The sequence below is a fragment of the Myxine glutinosa genome, chromosome 1 (assembly GCF_964187855.1).
Source record: "Myxine glutinosa chromosome 1, kmMyxGlut1.1, whole genome shotgun sequence".
Lineage (NCBI taxonomy): Eukaryota > Metazoa > Chordata > Myxini > Myxiniformes > Myxinidae > Myxine > Myxine glutinosa.
This window is the reverse complement of record NC_136261.1, coordinates 169,058,457-169,081,126: the sequence shown is the minus strand read 5'-3', so window position 1 is coordinate 169,081,126 and position 22,670 is coordinate 169,058,457. Positions and strand designations below refer to the sequence as shown.

Below are 22,670 nucleotides of genomic sequence, written 5' to 3'. Positions count from 1 at the left end.
CCTGGGAGTTATACCGTCCTTCCCGGCGCGGCGTTAGGTAGGGTTTGTTAGGGCTAGGGGTTCACTACTACCTAATTACTAACGCCGACCGGAAACGAGGGAATAACTCCCGCTCGAACCACGGATATGATGGAAAATGCCGAGCGGATAGCAATTCGCGATCCGAGCTGTTAACAAATGACTAAACCCGATTATGGCGGTTCCGTTCGTGCCATGTTTACCCAATTGAGAAAAGACTAATGCGATCGGATGGAGAGGAAACCAAGAAGATAGTAAGAACAAATGGGTTTATTAATTATGTACAAAGAAAAGAGGAAACGAAAGAAGTATACAGGATAGGAAGAGGAAGAAGCAGTTACACAGGGCAGCCTTAGACAGTCTTATTCTTAATACCCCAGACAAACGGGCCCTTCTCAGACACTCACACGGGGACTGTAGATGGTGGATGGTCACCGGCGCGTCCAGGCTCCAGTCGGCTCCAGTCCAGGCCCCGGTTCGGCGGACGAAACCCGGCAGGCAGCTCCGCATGTAGTTGGAATGCGAGCGGACAATTATATAACGGGGGGAAGGCTGGTGTGCTGCGTATGTAATATGCATACTATTCGCGCCAAATGCCCCCTCTCCAATATCCTCTTAATCAGCGCGCTTCCTTGCAGTCCTCACAGCCCTGTATGCGCCGTCTTGGACAGTTCTCTCATCAGGCGCGCCATATATCTCTCCTGTCACAATCAGCGCCAGCGAGTAAGTCCTCCTTTAATAAGGTCCTCCTTTAATAAGCGCCACTGCATCAGTCTTCACAAAGGTGCGCTCTCCTGATAAGTCCCCAAATGTGCGCTCTCTCAATAGTCCTGTAATGTGCGCTCTCTCAATAGTCCTGTGTAAGGGCTTTCTCAATGCGCTCTCTCCCATAAGTCCTCCTTTAATAAGGTCCTCCTTTAATAAGCGCCACTGCATCAGTCTTCACAAAGGTGCGCTCTCTCAATAGTCCTGTGAAAGGGCTTTTCGTTCGCGCTTATATAAGTCAAGCAGCGATCGCTAGGCGAGCCCAAAAGCCACGCCTATCAGGCGATCCTACCTCAGCCCTGGTTGGCTGGGCATCGCTTACCGGCCACGCCCCGATGGTGGGTTGACGTGGCCACACCTTCTTCCTGGCGTTCCGCCCCCTTTCTCGGGCCTCACCTCGTGGCTTATGGCGGCGTTTGGGCGGAATCCCAGCGAGGCTGCGAACGCTGCTGGCAAGGCGCGTAACAATTTGGGAGGGGCCATGGGCAGACTGGTGGGCACGTAATGGCGTCACTTGGAGAGGGTGGCTTGCGAAATGAACGGAATGGGCCTACTTCTTATTTGATTGACACAACGCAGATTCAACTATTGGAAACACGGCCTTATCTAAACACATACTAATGAAATAACTGAAGTCCTATGGTGGCCTATGTGTTGCTTGTGGCCTAACTATGGGGTGCAACCTTTAACCCTTTAATAATGTCATATTTACAAGAATGATATCATATTTACAAGTGTGGGTTCTCAAAACCGCAACACTGCACCCCCCCTTTTTCCAGGCTCGGCCCGAGCCGAAACAATAGGACTATTTTTTTAAATTAGTGTGACACTTAGGTGTGGTTACCCCCTACTTTTAACCTACTACCCTGAGTGCGACAGTTTTATCACTAGATATGTCCCCCCTGCTGCGTTACGTCCTATCTAACTGAATCACGCCCACAATTAACCGAATTACGGAATTATTTTCAAACTAAACATTTAAGCTGGTGGGGAGCATTATTTACAAGACTACTACCATTTAATTATTTACAAAACTAGAACCCAGGACCTGTCTTTTGTGGGAAAAAGCAGAAAGATTTTGAAAAGAGGAAATGCCATTGCAATGCACTGCACCCATACACCATACCCATATGCACCAAAATGCACCAATAAAAAAAAATAAGCACAAAAAGCACCAGCATGAAAATGCACCAAAACATTCCAAAATAATTAATGAATGATGTCTTCTTCTTCTCTGCTGGGCCGATGTATCTTGGCTTGTCTTCTTGCTTGATGTTTCTTTAATAAAAAGGGCACACACTCCGTCCGCTTTTTTATTTATGGCCAGCAGGGCCAACTTAGGTGGTCCACCTGCATGGCATCGATGCCACTTTAAAACACAGTGGTCCACAAGCCAGATACGGCTGGCAGCAAAGGTCTGTCCCAGCAGAGATGCCAGGCCACAGAACATGTGGTCCATAAGTGCCAGGCCACAGAACGTGTGGTCCATAAGTGCCAGGCCACAGAACGTGTGGTCCATATGTGCCAGGCCACAGAACGTGTGGTCCATAAGGTGTACCGGTGCAGGCAGGCATGCAGGCAGCAAGAGTGCGGGCGCACAATTCAGGGCACCTGCACACTCCCCTCGGACACAAAAGACCATGGTCCATGAGTGGGGAAGGAAGACAAAGCAGAGTCAGCGGGGGCAAGGGCGCAAGGGTACACATCAAAACAAGGCAATGCGACATGAAGGGCGTGGGAGAGCGAGCCGAGAAAGCTCGTCCCTACTCGTACGTCACCCCCCATGTCACCTACTCTACCCTTGCCCTTCCCCGTATTTACACCATTTACAACTTTACTAATACGTCTCTACCCGTCTTGTCCCCCATATCTCCCCGAAACCAAATTAGTCACCAATCCCCCCCAAGAAGGAAGGGATGGAATCACAAACAATGTCTCACCCACGTCAGGATGCGTCTTACATTCCAAATACTTGCAAAAACCTGGTGTGGAGTCCTATCACCTTGGTGAGGATGCGGATGGTGTGAAGAGATTTTCTCCTAACTATCTTCTAATTGACATTAACACAGTTACACTACCCGGGGTCTCGCCCTGCCAATCCATTGGCCACTTTACACTATGCGGTTCTAAAAACCAATTCCCATTGACCATCCCTGTGGTGCTCTACCAATTTTGGGTCTCACTCCCCCGATTTTTCTCTACTGTGCCCTCGCACAATTTCGGGGCTGGGTCGTGTGGCTCTCCTAGCATGTCCTACTTACCTGCGCACCTCCGCCACTGAACGTCGCCACCCGAGCTTGCCTAGCTCCTTCACACTACCCTAACCTGGGGAAGGCCCTCCTGGCGCTCTCACCCCGCCACTGCCCTCCATGGCACTGGCCTACCCGAGTCCTTCCTCTTGATCCTCGGGCCCCACTGAACTCTAACCTGGCTCCCAGAGCCTACCTGCGGCCTCACCTGGCCGACAGACTACCAGTGGCGGAGTGCTCCAATAACCACACGTACTAACAGGCTCACACGCCCAGCCATTCCCTACACGTATGCACCCATCCAAGCAGTACTCTGCTACTATCCGCACCACAGATGTCAATATCCAACCAAATTTACCTACTCCCTCTACCTAACTTTAAACTACCCTCCCCGGGTATTCGTGAAGGGGTCCATCCTTCCCCCATTCACTCCTTCGCACCTTGCACTCCACACTACTCATTCCACACTCCACTCACTCCACACCATTTATTCCACACAACCATTCTCCACTTGCCCACCATGCAAGTCAATCACTCAACACAATGACACACATCCTCAATACTCCATTCATACACTTTTACACACACACATCGTTCTCGAGCATTGCCTCATTCGATCAGATTTTCCCACGCTCCAATTCCTCATTTCATCCTAAACTTCAAGCTCATACACACAGCATCATTTAATCTAACTATTTCCCCTAATACTGGTGCTTCCCCTGTCATCCCTTATACTATGCACATCCCTCGTCGTTATCATCAATCTACTCTACTCTACATCCCCACTACTTGTACAATGTCACTACTTAACTCTCAAGTCACCTATGGTCATCTCTCTAGACCTCTATCAATATCCTAGCCCTCCCTGGCTAGTTTACACAGCCAAACCCCATAAGACTATAGCTCCTTCGCCCCAAAGAAAATGATGTGAGGGATGGTAGATCTACCATCCCTCTACACCGGATACCATTTGCCATCCTATCACCATTAGTCCACTGTACCTGAGCCTCTCAGGGGTGGAACTACATTCTCGCAGCTCGGTCTCGCAAAGCCGAGCAATGTATACGGGTGGTTGGTCTACTGTTGGTTGGGTCCGTCCTGCATTTTCGATTCTGGGGAAGAGGCACACTCGGGCCGAGGTTCCAAGGTCCATCCCGGCGCAGACCCTTTCCGTCTCCGGCCCGATGACCCAACCTCCCCCGGTCGGAACACCGCGCCCGCCAGGGGGCGGAGGTACGACCTGGCCTACCTCCCCCGGAATTGTGCCGGTCGCCGCTACGACGCGGCACCGACCATACAGGGCGGGACCCGGCCCGAATCGTGCACGGCGCTCCTTGCGAGAGCGCCGCGGCAACGATCCCCGCCGGCCCGTGCAGCACACAAAACGCACCACGCCCCGAGAGCTCGCGCCGGCTATCCGTCAGCCTAATCGCTGCCCCAGTCAGCGTCGATGCTCGAATCGCATGCTCACACCACGCGTTCCTTTTCTCACTCACAAAACCTGGCGCTCCAACGCCTCCCCTACATCCCACACATTCTTCTACTGCACTCTCTCTCCGTGCATACCACCCAGGCGCACTCACGCACTCCGTTACACACCTCTCTCGCGCACACCCTGGCGCACTCTCCTCCGTTAAGTACTCCGTAACACTCGTGGGTGTGCACTCTTGCATCCACCCACTCAGCGCACACCTACCCACGGGTGGGCAATCTCTCATCGCACACCCAATCACGTGCTCTAATGTGCATCCCCGCACACGCTCCTCATCCATCCCAGGTGTGCATTCTCGCACACTCTCTCCATCCATCTCACACTCTGTGTCGCCCTCACTCTCACTATCACACTCGGTTTCACACTCACACCTCTCCACGGTGCACATTGTTTTCTCACACGCGCGCCATTCTCTTTCATACACCTCTCCATGGACCTTCCACAAGCGCCCGGGTGACGTCTGGATCCCAAGCGTGCGAAAAATCCTTTCGCACCAAACACTTTCGCACCATATACAGCCTGGCTTACCTTTTGGGATCCTCTTCTCCACACGCATCTGCAAATCTTTATCGGGATTAGCAAGTACGGCATCATGATGCGAACACGGACTTTGCACACATTCCAACTTTTCCTGCCGCGATTGCTCTTCTAAGTCCGCCGTCTCTTCAAACCCAATTTCCACTATTTCTTTGATTGCAATTTCTTTTTCCTTGTTAAGCTCGACGACCGCTGGTACTAATAAAATAAAATTTTCTAATTCTGCGGTCATCGGCTTTCCCATACCCCGGGTCACGATTTCTATCCCGGTCCACCCGGCTGTGCTTTGCTCACCCTCGCTTAACCCGCGCTCCTCTAGTCGCGCTACCTCGTCGCGTACCCCCGCAACCTTTCCGCCTGACCTGCGGTCTCTGTCTTTCCCCATCTGTTTTATCTCATACTTGGCTTTCTCCCTCGCTAACCCCTCATTTATTTCCCGAGCTTGGCCACCCACGTCCTTCAGTTTGCCCCCTAATTTGTTTTCTAATCCTCCCAATTTGCTTTCTAGCCCCCCAATTTGACTTCCCATATCATTTCTCAATCCCCCAATTTGGTTTTCCATATTACTTAATCCGTCTTTCAATCCCCCAATTTGGTTTCCCAATTCATTTCTCATTCCCTCAATTTGGTTTCCCAACCCCATTTGCATGGCTGCCTGCAGCTGCGCAATGAGGACCTGCATGTCCATCCCTCCCACTTGCGCAGCGGGCGCGGCCCTCGTCGCCATTTGCGAGGCGCCGCCATTTTGTGCGTCTGCAACTCCCACTGCCTCACCTTCATTACTTTCCTCCTCCATCTCTCCCAATTGTTCCTCCCTGGGGTCCTGGGTTAATTCTAATTCCTCCTCATCTACCCCCACCGGCATCCGATCGCCTTGGCTATCCATGGCACGATTTAATTTAGATGTTGCAATAAAATTTCGGCCGCTCGAAATTTTGACCAAATTTTTTCACAGATAAGAAAATTTGGTTCGGGTCCAAATCCCACTCCTGACACCAATTGTTACGGATCTCGGACGTCGGCTCTCCCCTTATCAAGGGGGGGGGGGTTAATCCCCTTGTCCTTTTATCTGGCTGACGCCGAGTCCTGGGAGTTATACCGTCCTTCCCGGCACGGCGTTAGGTAGGGGTTGTTAGGCCTAGGGGTTCACTACTACCTAATTACTAACGCCGATCGGAAACGAGGGAATAACTCCCGCTCGAACCATGGATATGATGGAAAATGCCGAGCTGATAGCAATCCGCGATCCGAGCCGTTAACAAATGACTAAACCCGATTATGGCGGTTCCGTTCGTGCCACGTTTACCCAATTGAGAAAAGACCAATGCGATCGGATGGAGAGGAAACCAAGAAGATAGGAAGAACAAATGGGTTTATTAATTATGTACAAAGAAAAGAGGAAACGAAAGAAATATACAGGATAGGAAGAGGAAGAAGCAGTTACACAGGGCAGCCTTAGACAGTCTTATTCTTAATTTCCCAGACAAACGGGCCCGTCTCAGACACTCACACGGGGATTGTAGATGGTGGATGGTCACCGGCGCGTCTAGGCTCGAGTCGGCTCCAGTCCAGGCCCCAGTCCGGCGGACGAAACCCGGCAGGCAGCTCCGCGTGTAGTTGGAACGCGAGCGGACAATTATATAATGGGGGGAAGGCTGGTGTGCTGCGTATGTAATATGCATACTATTCGTGCCAAACGCCCCCTCTCCAATGTCCTCTTAATCAGCGCGCTTCCTTGCAGTCCTCACAGCCCTGTATGCGCCGTCTTGGACAGTTCTCTCATCAGGCGCGCCATATATCTCTCCTGTCACAATCAGCGCCAGCGAGTAAGTCCTCCTTTAATAAGGTCCTCCTTTAATAAGCGCCACTGCATCAGTCTTCACAAAGGTGCGCTCTCCCGATAAGTCCCCAAATGTGCGCTCTCTCAATAGTCCTGCAATGTGCGCTCTCTCAATAGTCCTGTGTAAGGGCTTTCTCAATGCGCTCTCTCCCATAAGTCCTCCTTTAATAAGGTCCTCCTTTAATAAGTGCCACTGCATCAGTCTTCACAAAGGTGCGCTCTCTCAATAGTCCTGTGAAAGGGCTTTTCGTTCGCGCTTATATCAGTCAAGCAGCGATCGCTACACGAGCCCAAAAGCCACGCCTATCAGGCGATCCTACCTCAGCCCTGGTTGGCTGGGCATCGCTTACCGGCCACGCCCTGATGGTGGGTTGACGTGGCCACACCTTCTTCCTGGCGTTCCGCCCCCATTCTCAGGCCTCACCTCGTGGCTTATGGCGGCGTTTGGGCGGAAGCCCAGCGAGGCTGCGAACGCTGCTGGCAAGGCGCGTAACAATTTGGGTGGGCCGATGGGGTATAGACTGGGGAGCGCTTAATGGCGTCGCTTGGAGGGCGGCTGCCAAAATGAACGGATGGGGACCTACTCTTATTTGTTTGACACAACGCAGATGCAAATCCTGGGAATGGCCTTACCTAAACACATACTAAGAAATAACTGACGTCCTATGGTGACCTACGTGTTGCTTGTGGCCTATCTATGGGGTGCTACCTTTAACCTTTAATGATGTGATATTTACAACAAGTGTGGGTTCTCAAAACCACAACAATATATATATATATATATATATATATATATATATATATATATATATATATACTATATATACATATATATATATATATATATATATATATATATATATATATATATATATATATATATATATATATATGTATATATATATATATATATATATATATGTATATATATATATATATATATATATATATATATATATATATATATATATATATAGTATATATATATACACACACACATATATGTATATACAGTCACGTGAAAAAGTAAGTACACCCCATGTAAAGTTTTGACTTTTTCAACATATTTCAACATACAGCAATTTGATCTTCATTTCAACAATATTGATAGATAAAGGTGATATAACATAACAAATATCATGAAACATTTACATTTTGTAGTCCATTGTATAATTTAAATAAACATAAATGCAAATTTCGCATGTGGAAAAAGTAAGTACACCCCTACATTTATCACTACTTCAAATACCTAAAATTAGAATCAGGTGCACCAGCTCAGGTGCAAATGATTAGAACATCGTTAGAGAGGATCTTGGAGGAACCTGTCTTATTTAAACCTCAAGACATTTAGTTTGGTTTGCTCTTTGTTGTTGAAGTGTGCGGCGTCACCATGCCTCGATCAAAAGAGCTCTCTGAGGCCTTCAGGAAGAAGGTTATAGATGCCTACAAATCTGGGAAGGGATTTAAAAAGATCTCCAAACAATTTGAAATCAATCATTCGACTGTCCGGAAGATCATCTAAAAGTTGAGAAGATTCCAAACAACTGCCAACTCGTTCAGGCCAGGCCGCCCCAGCAAGTTCAACCCGAGAGCAGACCACAAGATGCTGAAAGAAGTCTCTAAGAACCCCAGAATGTCATCACGGGACCTACAGGTAGCTCTTGCCACTGTTGATGTCAAAGTGCACGAGTCTACCATTAGAAAGAGGCTGCGCAAATTTGATCGACATGGGAGGTGTGCCAGGAGGAAACCTTTGCTGTCCAGAAAGAACATCAGGGCAAGACTAAAGTTTGCCAATGAACACCTAGGCAAAGACCAGCACTTCTGGAACAATGTGCTCTGGACAGATGAGTCAAAGGTAGAGCTATTTGGCCACAGTACCAGAAGACATGTTTGGCGAAAACCAAAGACAGCATTTGACCACAAGAACCTGATACCAACTGTAAAGCATGGTGGTGGAAATATTATGGTTTGGGGCATCTTTGCTGCATCAGGGCCTGGGCAGCTCACCATCATAGAATCCACTATGACTTCTTCATTGTGCCTGAGGGTGCTTGAGGATAATGTCAGGCCATCTGTTGGAAAGTTGAAGCTCAACCGAAGGTGGACCTGGCAACATGACAATGACCCTAAACATACCAGTAAATCCACCAAGAAATGGGTGAAAAGAAAGAAATGGAGGGTTCTGGAATGGCCAAGTCAAAGCCGGGTCTAAATCCCATCGAGATGTTGTGGGGGGATTTGAAACGAGCTGTGCATGCAAGAAACCCCTCAAACATCGCACAGCTGTAAGGATTCTGCATGGAGGAGTAGGCAAAAATTTCTCCCAGTCGATGTCAGAGACTGGTAGACAGTTATAAGAAACGCCTACTTGAGGTTGTTTCTGCCAAAGGGGGCAATACCACCTATTAGAGCCAAGGGTGTACTTACTTTTTCCACATGCGAAATTTGCATTTATGTTTATTTAAATTATACAATGGACTACAAAATGTAAATGTTTCATGATATTTGTTATATTATATCACCTTTATCTGTCAATATTGTTGAAATGAAGATCAAATAGCTGTATGTTGAAATATGTTGAAAAAGTCAAAACTCTACATGGGGTGTACTTACTTTTTCATGTGACTGTATATATGTATATATATATATATATGTATGTATGTACAGTCATGTCCCTGTATATATGTACAGGGACACCACACTCCACCAGACCCCCCGTGGGGCCCAGGTCGTACCTCGACACCCCAGGCTGGACCCCACGTCCAAATCTCGCCAGCACAGCCCCCCAGCTGGCTGGCATCACCAAATTTACAATGGGGCAACTTTTGCCCGAGGCCATCACCAATGACCTCCCCATTACATGTCCAAATTCCGCAGCCCGGGGACCAACTCCAACCACGGCTGCTCCAAATCACATTCCCATTTAAATGTAATTTTCTTTTTTCTTTTAAAATTTCTCACCACCTGTGCCAAACCACAGCTGCAGATAACAACTTCTACCACCGGTTGTTCTGCCCCTCCCTGCAGCTGGTCCACATTTCCTACGGGGACCAACTCTTCGGATGCTCTATCTCCCGATCCTCCAAGATCCAAATTCAGCCCGGAGCCAACACACTCCCCCAACTGGTTGTCCAATTTTGGAGCCTCCGTTGCCAAATCGTTGTGTATGGTGAGAGTCCCCTTGGTCATTCGAACCACCTCCTCGGACCAACTCACCTCCTCCCCCAAACTCCTTTGGGCCTGAACAAACTCTACCTCCTTGGGACTGTCCCAGGTCCCCAGCCGCTGGATCAAATCATCCTCATCATCATCATCATCATAACAAATCATTTCTGGCCCCGCCAGGCTTTCATCAATATCCCCAATAAATACCCAGTCCGGCTCCATTGCACGGACCCCCTCTTGCTCCGCACCACCGCCCTGGTGCTGCAAGGATTCCAATTCGTCCCCCGGTTGGGGTATTGTGACATCTACCCGGTCCCGACAAACAACCAGGCCAGAATGTGGGAAACATTCCCCATTACAATTCTCACATTCCAAATTTCCTTCCCCATTCACCTGTGGGCACTCCCCACTCACCTGTGTACACTCCACGTTTACTTGCAGGCATTCCCCATCTACCTGTTCACATTCCCCATCCAACTGTGGGCATTCCCCATCCACCTGTACACATTCCCCATCCACCTGTGCACCTGCAGTCTCCCCATTTACTTCAATTGCCATTCCCGGTGCAATTCCCAATTTTGTCATTCCCGGTTCCTGAGCCCCATGCATATCTGCATGGGCCGTACTCTCTCCCATTCCCAATTTAGCTTCCCCCCGTTCAGATTCAATTTTTGCCACCTTTGGCTTCTCCTGTGCCCTGACGGCACCATTCGTTCGTCCTTCCTTCAATTCATTCGTCCGTTTGTCAATTATATTTCCCACTCCTCCAATTTTTCCCTCCAATCGATCACTCATTCCCTTCATTCCTTCCCGACATTCATTCCCCTGGGACTCAATTTCGTTTTTCATTTCTCCCATCTCTTTACTCATTTTGTTTTCCAATCGCTCACCCTGTGCGTTCATGTCTCCCTTTAATTCATTTTTCATGTCTTCCATCTGCCTTCCAAATCACTCCATAATTTGCATTAAGGCCTGGGTGTCTATGGGGGCCGTCCCTGCGGCGGGGGAAGTTCCAACGCTATCCTCCATTTCCCCCATTTCCGGCTCACTCCCTACACTGACGGAGGCCTCGCTGCGTACCTCCATCTCGTCAATCTCCGACATCCGCTTTCCGGAAGATCGTTTCCCGCGCGCGTATTTATTTTAATTCCAAAAAAACACAATTTAAATTTGTCGAAGACGCGATATCGCGCTCCGTATGTCCAATCGACTATTCAAATTTCTCCGCCTCGACTATAAAACTTTTGCGTTCGAACGTCGGGCGCGATGTACGCCCGACCGTGTCGATGTCTCGCCGCGGACAATAAGATTTGTCCAGCGGGTTCGAATCCCACACTCCTGACACCAAATGTCGCGCAACCGCCAAAATTAATATCTGGCGATCGCGGATGCCGATCACGAAGGCTTTAACTCCGAGGCGGAAGCTCAATAGTGGATTCCAAAATCTAAAACCCCTAAGCGCGTGGAATGGAGGGAAGCAGCCCAAGTCCCCGCAGCCTTATCTATCAAATCAATCACCCGGTAAACTGCGTTCAGGTATTATATACAAAAAGTAATGCAAGGGTTTATTGGGAAAAGCAAAGACAGTGAAAAGCACACGCCAATAATAAAATAAGGTAGCTAAATTGGGATCCCACACACAACAGATATCAAATACAAAACGAGGGAATATGAATTAACAAAAAGAACATGCCACGTCATGTACAGTGTACGCGTAGCTCGGGCTTATCTGTCTCGTCGTCTTGTCCGTCCAACGCGGCTCCAAACTCCGGCCCCGATGTACCCACGAGGCCTCGCTCCAAGCTCCGATCCTCTCGCCGCCAACGAGGTCCGTGCACCAAGCTCCAAAAGCACCAGCACCGCTCCACTCGGGCTACACCTCAGCCCAACTCGGGTCGGGATCTCTGCACGACTCAACCGGGCTGCTGAAGGCAACTCCTCGTATCGACTCGACTGCCCAATGGCGTTCGGCAACTGGCGTTCAGCAACTCCCTATGGCTCAACTGCCAACTCTGCGAACTGCGAACTGCCAACGCAACTCGGGCCCTCTCTCTGCACTGCCAGGAATCCAACTGCTCTGGATCAGATCTTCTCAACTGCGCAATGGCCACTGTGCACACAAACTCTGGACTCAGATCTCACGCCTCACTCTGGTCTCCTCAGGTCGGGGCTCTGATCTCATCTCCCCGAAATGGCGTCCGGCCCTCGTTAATATCTCTGGCCGGTGACGTCAGCATTGGCGCACTGCTCTGCCAATCAGAGCCTCCACCGACTCACCCCAGTGCACGCCCACTGCGTCACTCCAACTCTCGTCCCCTACTCCGTGGTCCTTGTGTTATAGCACGTGCTATGCGAGGTGGGTAGGCCTCTCGGAGGTGTAAATGGTGGTGGCCAATTGTGGCGGTGCTCTAGCCTGATTTCTTCCTAAGTCATGTCAGGGGGGAAGGCGTCATTTAGTGTTGTACTAAAGGTCCTAACTAATGTTTAAGTGGTGTGCAGTGCCAAAATGGACAAAGGTTTGGCTACCAGGTGAGACATACAAGGGCTCTACTCATTATTCCCTACACTAACTAACACACGAATCTCCTGGTAGATTCACAATCGTACATCTTAACCCGACAAATGCCTACACATGACTTATTACAGGTAGATTCCCTATCGCGACATCTCGAAGCATGTTACCTACTCAGATATACTCTGCTCTACATATTGCTCTACCAAATTCGTAACAATCTATATATATAAAGCAGTAAAGTATGTTTGTTTGTCCTCTTATAACTCGAGAACTACTCATCGCAGAGAAAAACCAAAGGCATATTCAGAATCAGTACGTCTCAGAGCAACTACAGCACACCTTAAATTTTAAAAAACTTAGGGTTTTAAAATTAGCGTATTAGCGCAGAAACGCTAGCAGAAGAGGGAGGGAATCGAAGGGAGGGAGCGCAGCGCTCCCTCTAGCGCTTCGCAGCGCCAGCGCTTCTGTTAGCGTAATTAGCGTATTTCGGAACGTTAATTTTTCAACTTCATTATTCGGAATCAGTACGTCCCAGAGAAACTTCGTAATGTTAATTTTTCAACTTCATCCGATTGACATGGGACCAACGGCATGTGACAGAGAGTGAAACATACATGCTACATTTATTTGACGACAATGAGTTCCGACTTCCGGGTTCGTGCCGCCAACCCTGTTAGGCGCCTCTTGCGGCACACAGGGAATTACCAGTGAAGTGGTACTCAATTTGCCGACCTCGGCAGGATGACAGGCTGAGTCAACCCCCCTGGTGTTAAAGGGGAGGAGGAGGGGAGGGGGAAGAGGAGGGGAGGGGAACGGGGGGGGAGGGGGGATGGGGGGGGGGGGGGTAGGGGGAGGGGGAGGTGAAGGGGGGAGGGGTAGGGGAGGGGGGGAGGGGCCCTTCTTCCCCCGGGCACCCCCACACCCTCCCCCTCCCCCCTTCCCCTCCCCCTCCCCCTCCCCCCTGTTCCCCTCCCCCTCCTCTTCCCCCTCCCCTCCTCCTCCCCCCCATTCCCCCCTCCCCCTCCCCCCCTTCCCCCTCCCCCCTCCCCCTCCCGTTCGCCTCCCCACCTCGTCCCCCTCCCCTCCTCCTCCCCCGCCCGGCAATGCCGGGTACTTTTGCTAGTACATATATATAGTGCATATCAAAAAAAAGGTAATCTGAATTCAAGGGGTTAATATGCAAAGGGTGAGCCCGAAATATGGTTATTTTTAACACTCGTGTAAAGGTAATAAAAGGTTGTATTTCAAAACAAATTTTTACAAGAAAGTGAAATACATAACATGCCATTTATTTGTGGAAAAGAACAGCTAGGAGATGCACACCATTTATATATACATACATACATACATATATATCGCAAAGATATATTGTAAGGACAAAATATCTTTGAGATATTTTCTTCTTTCTTGCGAAACAATAAATATTTTACGTTTTAGTATTTATCTTTTCAAAATTAGTCTTGAGAAGAGTCTACATTAGTGGCTACTTCCATTTTTAAATAAAATTACCTTTTGAGAATATTTTTTTAAATTGGTGTTTTTCCATTGAATGCAAGGTGTAATGATTGAATTGAACTGTCAATTCAGACAATCGACACAATCTGGCGTTCTGCTTTGCTTGCACTTGTTCTTAAATATTATCAGAAATAATAAATTTGACATGGCATGTAATATTTTCATTGTTTTGGGGATTTTCTTCTTTCAAATTGGCTTTCACACTTTTAACCCGTAGTGTATGTCAGACAGCATAAAAATCAGCACAGATCGATGGACATGTCCATATCAAGAAAATGAATGAATTTTGGACAGTTAAAATGAGAATATTTAATTGTCAGTTTCCTTATTTCATTTATTGCACTGTTTCATGAAAGGTTTAAACTGGAGTTCATGATTTTTCAGCTGTCATTGTGCCTTCCTTAAAGTGTTCCCATTTCAAGGATGTTACTCTTTCTTTGGGGATTAATGTGTTGTTTAGTTTCTGATTACTGTGCTTTATTGCCATGCAGTTCTTTGTGCTGAGCGTGCTGGCCAGATGAACAGAACCTACAATGATATTGAAGCAGTATATCACCTTCTGGAAGAGGTAAAGCTGAAAACTAGTCTTGTTAACCAAATTAGGCGATATCGGTTGAAGTAAATTGCCTTATCAATCAAGGTGTTATTTGTAATCTGCTGGAATTTTATTGTGATGTTATAAATATCAGTTTTTGTTTATTGGGTGTATGTTTCAGGTAAAGCTGAATTTTTCCTTGAATTCGTGAAAAAAATGGAGCAAGTAAGACGATCCGGCCTTAGGGCCCATATACATACTGCAATATACAAAAAGAGCAAAATTTGTGAATCGAAATCCACCCTCTTGCCCCTGCTCCATCCTCTTGGAGCTAGGAAGCCATCTTGCATTTGTCATATTTATATTGTCGCTTATCTCCTTAAGCAAGTTCATGAGAACAGTTAGTTGGACACCGCTCCCTCACTATTCGATCTCCAGGCATTGTATGACGCCAGGGCCCGGCGATGACATGTTCTCAAAGGGAGTACTCAGTTTTCACTCAGTTTGTTGTTTTCTTGTTTGATATCTCAGATATACTCAGGCTGATATCTCAGCCATCCTTTGAGCTAGGAAGCTGAAATTTTGGCATAATAGTGAGACAATTTGGGCACTTGCTTTGGCAAAAATGTTGTTTTTTATTTTTTGATTAATCAATTTATTTATTAATTATTTAATTATTATCGATTTATTAATCACTTATTTATTTTCTTTCTCATCTGGGCAATATCTCAGGCACCTTTTGAGCTAGGAGGCTGGTATTTGGACATGACAGTGACCAAGTGATTTGAGTATTTTTGATTTATTGATTAATCAATTAATTATTTAATTTTTTTGATTAACAAATTAATAAATTTTCAAAAAGTTACAGATTTGGCTGAAACAATGGTGGTTTAGGTATGCCATTAGCCAATTGATGAAGAAATTTATTATTTTCTGATTATTATTTATTTATTTAATTTATTAATTACTTATTTATTTTCTTTCTCAAGTGGGCAATATTTCAGGCACCTTTTGAGCAACAACAACAACAACATGCATTTTAAGGCCATTTTCCCTGCTAGAGCAGGGGTTAGCCTTGCGGTCCCAATGACAATCTTCTCCATTTTGCCCTATTTTCTGCATCTCTCCTTGTTAACCCCCTTGCCCGCATTTCTTCTTCCACCATCTTTAGCCAAGTCTTTCTCGGTCTTCCCTGTCCTCTACTTCCTTCTACATTCATTTCCATCACTCTTCTCAACCAGTCAGTTTCGTCCTTCCTCAACACATGACCAAACCATCTCAACCTGTTCCTCTTCACAGCATCAATCACAGGCTCTATTCCCATCATCTTTCGCAAATCATCATTTGTCTTCCTCTCTCTCAACGATACTCCACACATCCACCGAACCATTCGCATTTCCACCCTTTCCAGCCTTCGTTGCTGCTCTACATTCATGACCCATGTCTCGCTCCCATAAATCATAACACTTCTCACACATGCAGCATACCCCTTTCCCTTCAGCTTCAACGACACTCCCCTCCTCATCAGCACGCCACTCAGTTCCCGAAACTTCTTCCATGCACATCTCACTCTAGCAACCGTTGCCGAGTCTGATCCACCTTCTCCATTCAGCATGTCTCCGAGGTAGCAAAATGTTTTCACACCTTCCAGCTTCACGCCGTCTCCAAGATCCAACTCATCATTTCCTCCATCTGCAGTTCCCTCTGTGCACACCTTACATTTGAATGTAGCTGCCACACTGGTTAGTGGTTAATGACCCTCTCAGACCACTACATTTTTGATGAACCCACTCAGCGCACATTGTACATTGAATGGAGTTCACTCCGACACCCTTCCTGCACACAGCACATGGCCACTTACCAGTTCTTTCCACCTCACCACATGCTTTACCACTTGCCATCACCTTCGTCTTTCCTATATTCACCTTCAGACCTTTTGTCTCCATACATTCCTTCCACTTGTTCATCTTTTCCTTCAGTCCATCCATACTTTCTGCAATCAACACCAGATCATCTGTGTTGTGGAAAACCATTCAGGTCCGCACAACTTTTAGTCCAACGGTTTGGTTTAATTGCATTTAGATCATCACATCATTCCTGTAAGTAGAAATACACAATAAGCATACGATGCGACATCTCATAAAGCCATTCATATCAGTCAATGCAAGCAAGCTAGATATTCTATAAAGGCGTACCATTAACGAGGCTACCGATGTAACATGTCACAAGGGAGAAGTCTCGGAGCACTGACACGGCAACGGGTCTTATAGTCACGCCCCTAGTGGGGACAACAATGACAGCGAGCAGCGAGCATCCCCACCCGGGTTCAGTACGGATACGATTTCACTACATTCACCCCCCCGTCAGAATTATACGGCCGCGTGGCTAAAAGCGAGTGAGCGTCAGCATGGGCGCGGAGTATTAGTCGGCCCAACCGTAGCGGGCCGGGCGGCGAATTTCTCTGCCAGCACGCGTTCGAAATTCCCCGGGTACGGCGTCTCGTAACCCTGTATCCCCGGTGTCAGAGGCGTCAACAGGGTCGGGTGATGAAGGGGGTAACGCCAAGTCGTCGGACCCGGGCAGTCTCGACGGGGGGAGGGTCGGTGGACTGTCGGCGATGGGAGCGTCGGGAGAGGTCATAGTCTCATAGACGGGTTCGACTGGTTCGTCCGATTCCCTACTAAGGTCGTCGACCCCGCAAGGGGCAAGATGACGAACGGAGACAGTAGTCTCACGACCATCAGACGTCATCACACGAGCATGCTCAGGATTAGCCTGGAGAATCTGCACTTTGTCCACAAGGGGGTCGTACTTGCTCGCGCGAACTGCCCGTTTAAGGTAGGCCGGCCCGGGCCCAGCGAGCCAACTGGGCAAAGACCGTATACACCCCGAGCTCCTGGGGTGGTGGAAAAGACGCTCGTGGGGAGTTTGGTTAGTTGCCGTACTCAGGAGTGCCCGGATTGAGTTCAACGCCGCAGGTAGCGACCAAGCCCATTTATCGAGGCCCCGGCCGTGGGTCCGGAGATGGAGCATGACGGCCCTCCAGATAATCCCGTTGAAGCGTTCGATCTGCCCATTAGCCTGGGGTCTATACGGCGTGGTGTAACTAGACGCAACGTTGTTTTGGAGCAGATAGCCGCGCACCTCCTGAGACAAGAAGACTGCACCCCGGTCGGTATGGACATAGGCCGGGTAACCGAACATTGAGAACAAGTTCTGTAAGCAACGCATCACCGTGGCAGCAGTCATGTCCGCGCACATATAAGCAAAGGGGAATCGTGAGTACTCATCAACGATAGTGAGCAGATAGCGAGAGCCGCTCGACACCGGCAAAGGGCCCTTGAAATCCATCGCCAAGCGTTCCCACGGGCGTGTAGCCTTCACCAGAGTCCCCATAGGGGGGTTATAGAAACGCGGTTTGATTTCCGCGCAGATAGCGCAGTCGCGACAGATACGGCGGATATCGTCAATCGAGTAAGGGAGATTCCCACTCCGCACGAAATGAGCGAAACGCGTTACGCCGGGATGGCCCGCAGTAGCATGCAGCACCCGTAGGCCCTCCAACGAGGTGATACCAGCACATGTAGTGGGGCGCGATAAGGCATCGGCGGCCTGGTTATCCTTCCCTGGGCGATATTTGATGGTGTAACAGAAGTCGGCGAGTTCGATACGCCAGCGAGTGATTTTCTCGTTCTTAATGCGCTGGGCGTGTAAGGTGTCGTACATGAACGCAACGCTTTGCTGGTCCGTGATGATTTGGAAGCTCCGCCCGAGTAGGTACGGGCGCCATCGCCGAATAGACTCGACGATCGCATACGCTTCCTTTTCAACGGACGAGTGCCGCCGCTCAGCGGAGGTAAGAGTCCGTGAAAAGAAAGCCACGGGACGTCCCCCTTGGGAGAGGGTCGCCGCGATGGCCTGATCCGAGGCGTCACTTTCGAGGACGAACGAGCCGCTCTCGTCAATGGTTGCTACGGCGGCTCGGGCGATGTCGGTCTTAAGTCCTTCAAAGGCCGTCAATGCGGCCGAACTCAGGGGAAAGGTGTCGCAGGCCACAAGGGGGCGAAGTTTCGCGGAGAAATTTTGCACCCATTTGGAGTAATGGGCGAACAGCCCAAGGGCGCGTTTCAGGGAAGCCCGATCGCAGGGAGGGGCCATGTCGAGCAAAGGTCGCAGACGTTCCTTATCCGGAGAGACAGAGCCATGGGTCACGGTGTACCCCAGAAGATCTATGGTGCGTAGGGAGTATCGGCACTTATCCTCGTTCATAGTTAAGTGATACCGTTGCGCGACCTCAAGGAAGCGCTTCAGATTAGCGTCATGGTGCCCTTGGTCATATCCACAAACCGTAAGGTTATCGAGGTAGACGAAAACATCGGTTAAGTGCTCCCGCGCAACGAGGTCATCCATGGCCCTCTGGAAACAAGCGACCCCGTTCGTCACCCCAAAGGGCAATCGTGTAAATTGGTACAACCGCTGCCCCGACTCGAAAGCGGTATAGATACGATCCGCCCTAGAGATAGGGATCTGGTGGTACGCACTACGGAGATCGAGAGTACTATAGACCGAATACTGGGACACCTGTTGCACTAGCGCGTCCATCCCCGGAAGGGGGTAGGCATCCAGCTGTGTAAAGCGGTTAATCGTTTGGGAATAGTCGATTACCATGCGTTTGCGGTGGGCCTCACTGCGCACCACTAAGACCTGAGCACGCCACGGTGACCTACTAGGTTCTATGATGCCGTCTTTCAAGAGCTGTGTCGTTTCGTCCGCAATGAATTGCATGTCCGCGCGGGAGTAGCGTCTCGATTTTACCGCGACAGGGGTACAGTCGGAGGTTAGATTGGGGAACAGCGAAAGCGGACGGACGTCCATTTGCGCTAGGGCGCACACCGTTAGCGCGTCGTCCGCCCCCACAACAAGAGTGTCAGGCCCACCGAACTCCATTACCAGACGTCCATGCAGCTTAAGAAAATCGTGTCCTAGCAGAATATCAGCACATAATGCGGGTAAAACCATAAGGTGTACATCAGGGAAAACCCGTCCCTTTAGCACTAGTTTCAATCGGCATTCCCCTTTTGTGCTAAGCCGGAGTCCCTGGGATGCCATGAAGATCCGTCGTGTAGACCGCCCGATCCGCCATCCATGCCTGAGCACAAGTCGCTGGTCGATAAAACTATCCGTAGATCCGGTGTCCACCAAGGCCTGAACACAATGGCCCTCAACCATAAGGGGAATAAGGGCTTGAGCCAGGCCAGACGAGGCAGCTGGGAGCGGGACTGAGCCCCCCGAATGGGTCGGACCAGCCTCGCGGGTGGATCCTACACCAGCTGCAGTTTTGCGATCGTGGCCGGAGTCTGCGTTGACCATGGGAAATCCATTATCGTCATCAGAGGACTTTCCCCAGCATTCCGGTGTTTCGCGATTCAAAATCCGATGAGAAAAGGCCTCAGTAGTATTTGACATCGCCTTTTGACACTCCTGGCAGATAAAGGCTTCCGTTGTAGCCGAAATCGCCTTTTTCGTTTGGTCGCTTTGACAAAAGGCTTCCGTAGTATTCGAAATCGCCTTTTTCGTTTGGTCGCGTTGACAAAAGGCGTCCGTAGTAGTATTCGAAATCGCCTTTTTCGTTTGGTCGCTTTGACAAGAGGCTTCCGTAGTATTCGAAAGCTGTTTCTTCCCTTGCGTGGCTCGAGGTTTGGCCAAGGACGCGGCCTTTGTCCCCGATGGAGAATGAGACGGTGGTGGCTTTCCGGTGGCGCCAGTCAAGGTTGTCTGAGCGCCCAGCGGGCCGCAGCGAGGGGCCCTCCCCTTCGAAGACGGGTAAGGCGCTGGGCTCGTGGGTTCTGCTACAAGCCCGTTCAAGGTTGCCGCGCCTGCGCGACCGCGGCTGCGCGTGTCGAAGGGCCGCGAGCCGCGTGCCGATTTCTTGCAAACTTTCGCGTAATGTCCCTTTAGCGAGCACAAATGGCAAATAGCGTCACGTGCCGGACACACGACTCGGGCATGACGAGGCCCTCCACAAAAAAAACATGCGGCCCCGCGCAAGGCCTTGGGTCTGCTGGTCGTAACGGCAGCTGTCAGGGTAGGGTCATCCTCCGGAGCATCCCGGAGTTCAGCAGGCGGATCCACGTCCTCGTCAGTGGTCCTCTCCGGCCGGGCGTGTAGTGAGGTGCCCGCCAAAAGGCGCGTGCGATCATAGGCGTTCGATTGCATCCGCGCTTCAGTATACACCGTCGCTTGCTCAACCGCCGTAGCGAAGGTCAGGTCGGTCTTCTCCAAGAGTTTGAGACGTAGTTCCTGAGAGGAGACCCCTGCTATGAAGGCATCTAAAAGTCGATCATCTTTAGCCTGCTCGGGAGTCCGTGGCTGGGCGCTGTCCAGCATGAGCTGCCGGAGCTCCTGGGCGTAATGATCCATAGGCTCGTTGGGTTGCTGCCGTCGCGTCTGCAGCAAATAACGCGCATACACAGGGCTTTTTTCTTTTATATAAAGCCGCTTGAGCTCCGCGACGGTAAGATCATACGTCGTGCATTGAGCGACCGAGTGGTAGACCCGGTAGTCGATTTTTGAGTGTAATATTGCTAGCTTCGCGGCAGGCGTCGGAGCGGTATCAGGCTCATTAAAGAGATGCTCCAGCTGCTTGAGCCAGTGCTTGAGTTGCAAGCCTCCGTCCGTGGCTTGTGGGTCGGCGCTGAAAATGGACACCGTCAACGTCTTGTTGCCAGCCATGTCAGCAGATCATAAATGCAATTAAGTGTTGTGGAAAACCATTCAGGTCCGCACAACTTTTAGTCCAACGGTTTGGTTTAATTGCATTTAGATCATCACATCATTCCTGTAAGTAGAAATACACAATAAGCATACGATGCGACATCTCATAAAGCCATTCATATCAGTCAATGCAAGCAAGCTAGATATTCTATAAAGGCGTACCATTAACGAGGCTACCGATGTAACATGTCACAAGGGAGAAGTCTCGGAGCACTGACACGGCAACGGGTCTTATAGTCACGCCCCTAGTGGGGACAACAATGACAGCGAGCAGCGAGCATCCCCACCCGGGTTCAGTACGGATACGATTTCACTACAATCTGCATACAATAACTCCCACGGTAAACCCTCCTTTACGTTCTGAGCCAGCACCTCCATCACAGCTACAAATAGTAGTGGACTTAGTACCGACCCCTGATGCACTCCCACCTTCACTTCAAACTCACCACTGTTCCCGTACTTCGTCCTTACAGCTGTGTGCGCTCTTTTGTACATTGCCATCACTACTCTGATCAACCATTCCTCTACTTCTAACTTCCTCAATGCCCATGTCAATACTTCGCGTGGAACCCTATCGAATGCTTTCTCCAGATCAACAAACCCAAGAAACAACTTCCTCTTCTCCATGTACTTCTCCTGCAACTGCCTCACAATAAAGAGCGCGTCTGTCATTCCTCTTCCTGGCATAAATCCAAACTGCATTTCGTCGTTCTTCACCTTCTTCCTTATCCTCCTCTCCAACACCCTTTCCAATACCTTCATTCCATGCTCCAATAACTTTATCGCTCAGTACGAGCCACATTCCAGAGGGTCACCTTTCCCCTTGTATAGAGGGACGAGGGTACTCAGTTCCCAATCCACTGGAATGCGGCCTTCTTTCACCACCAGATTACAGATCTCTGTCATTCTCTTCACACCCCAATTTCCTGCTGCCTTCAACATATCTCCCACAACTCCCGTCGGCCCTCCCGCTTTTCTACTCTTCATTGCTTTTATCGCTTCCTCAACTTCCTTCTCAGTTATCTTCTCTGCCGGTCCTAAAACTGGGTTACTCTCTATGTTGCCATCCCATTCATTGTCTGTATTCAACAGCATTTCCATATATCTTTTCCATCTTCCTTTAATTCCATCTGGGTCCACAACGATTTGTCCCACTTCATCCTTCAAGCAACTCACCCCCATCACATCACACCTCTCTTTCGCTATCTGCTTTGCAATCCTGAATACCGCTCTCTGACCCTCTTCCAAATCCAAGCGTTCTC

General features: G+C 49.3%; 1 protein-coding gene across 7 annotated transcripts in view; it reads left to right on the top strand.

Moving 5' to 3' along the window:
- The window catches only part of LOC137430964 (trafficking kinesin-binding protein 1), a 180,136-nt gene that overhangs the window by 65,541 nt on the left and 91,925 nt on the right, over positions 1-22,670 (top strand). For all 7 annotated transcript variants that reach the window (XM_068121815.2, XM_068121784.2, XM_068121766.2 and 4 more), the window contains one exon: positions 14,591-14,667. In XM_068121815.2, coding sequence (XP_067977916.1) covers positions 14,591-14,667 — 77 coding nt within the window. The remainder of the gene's footprint in view (positions 1-14,590; positions 14,668-22,670) is intronic.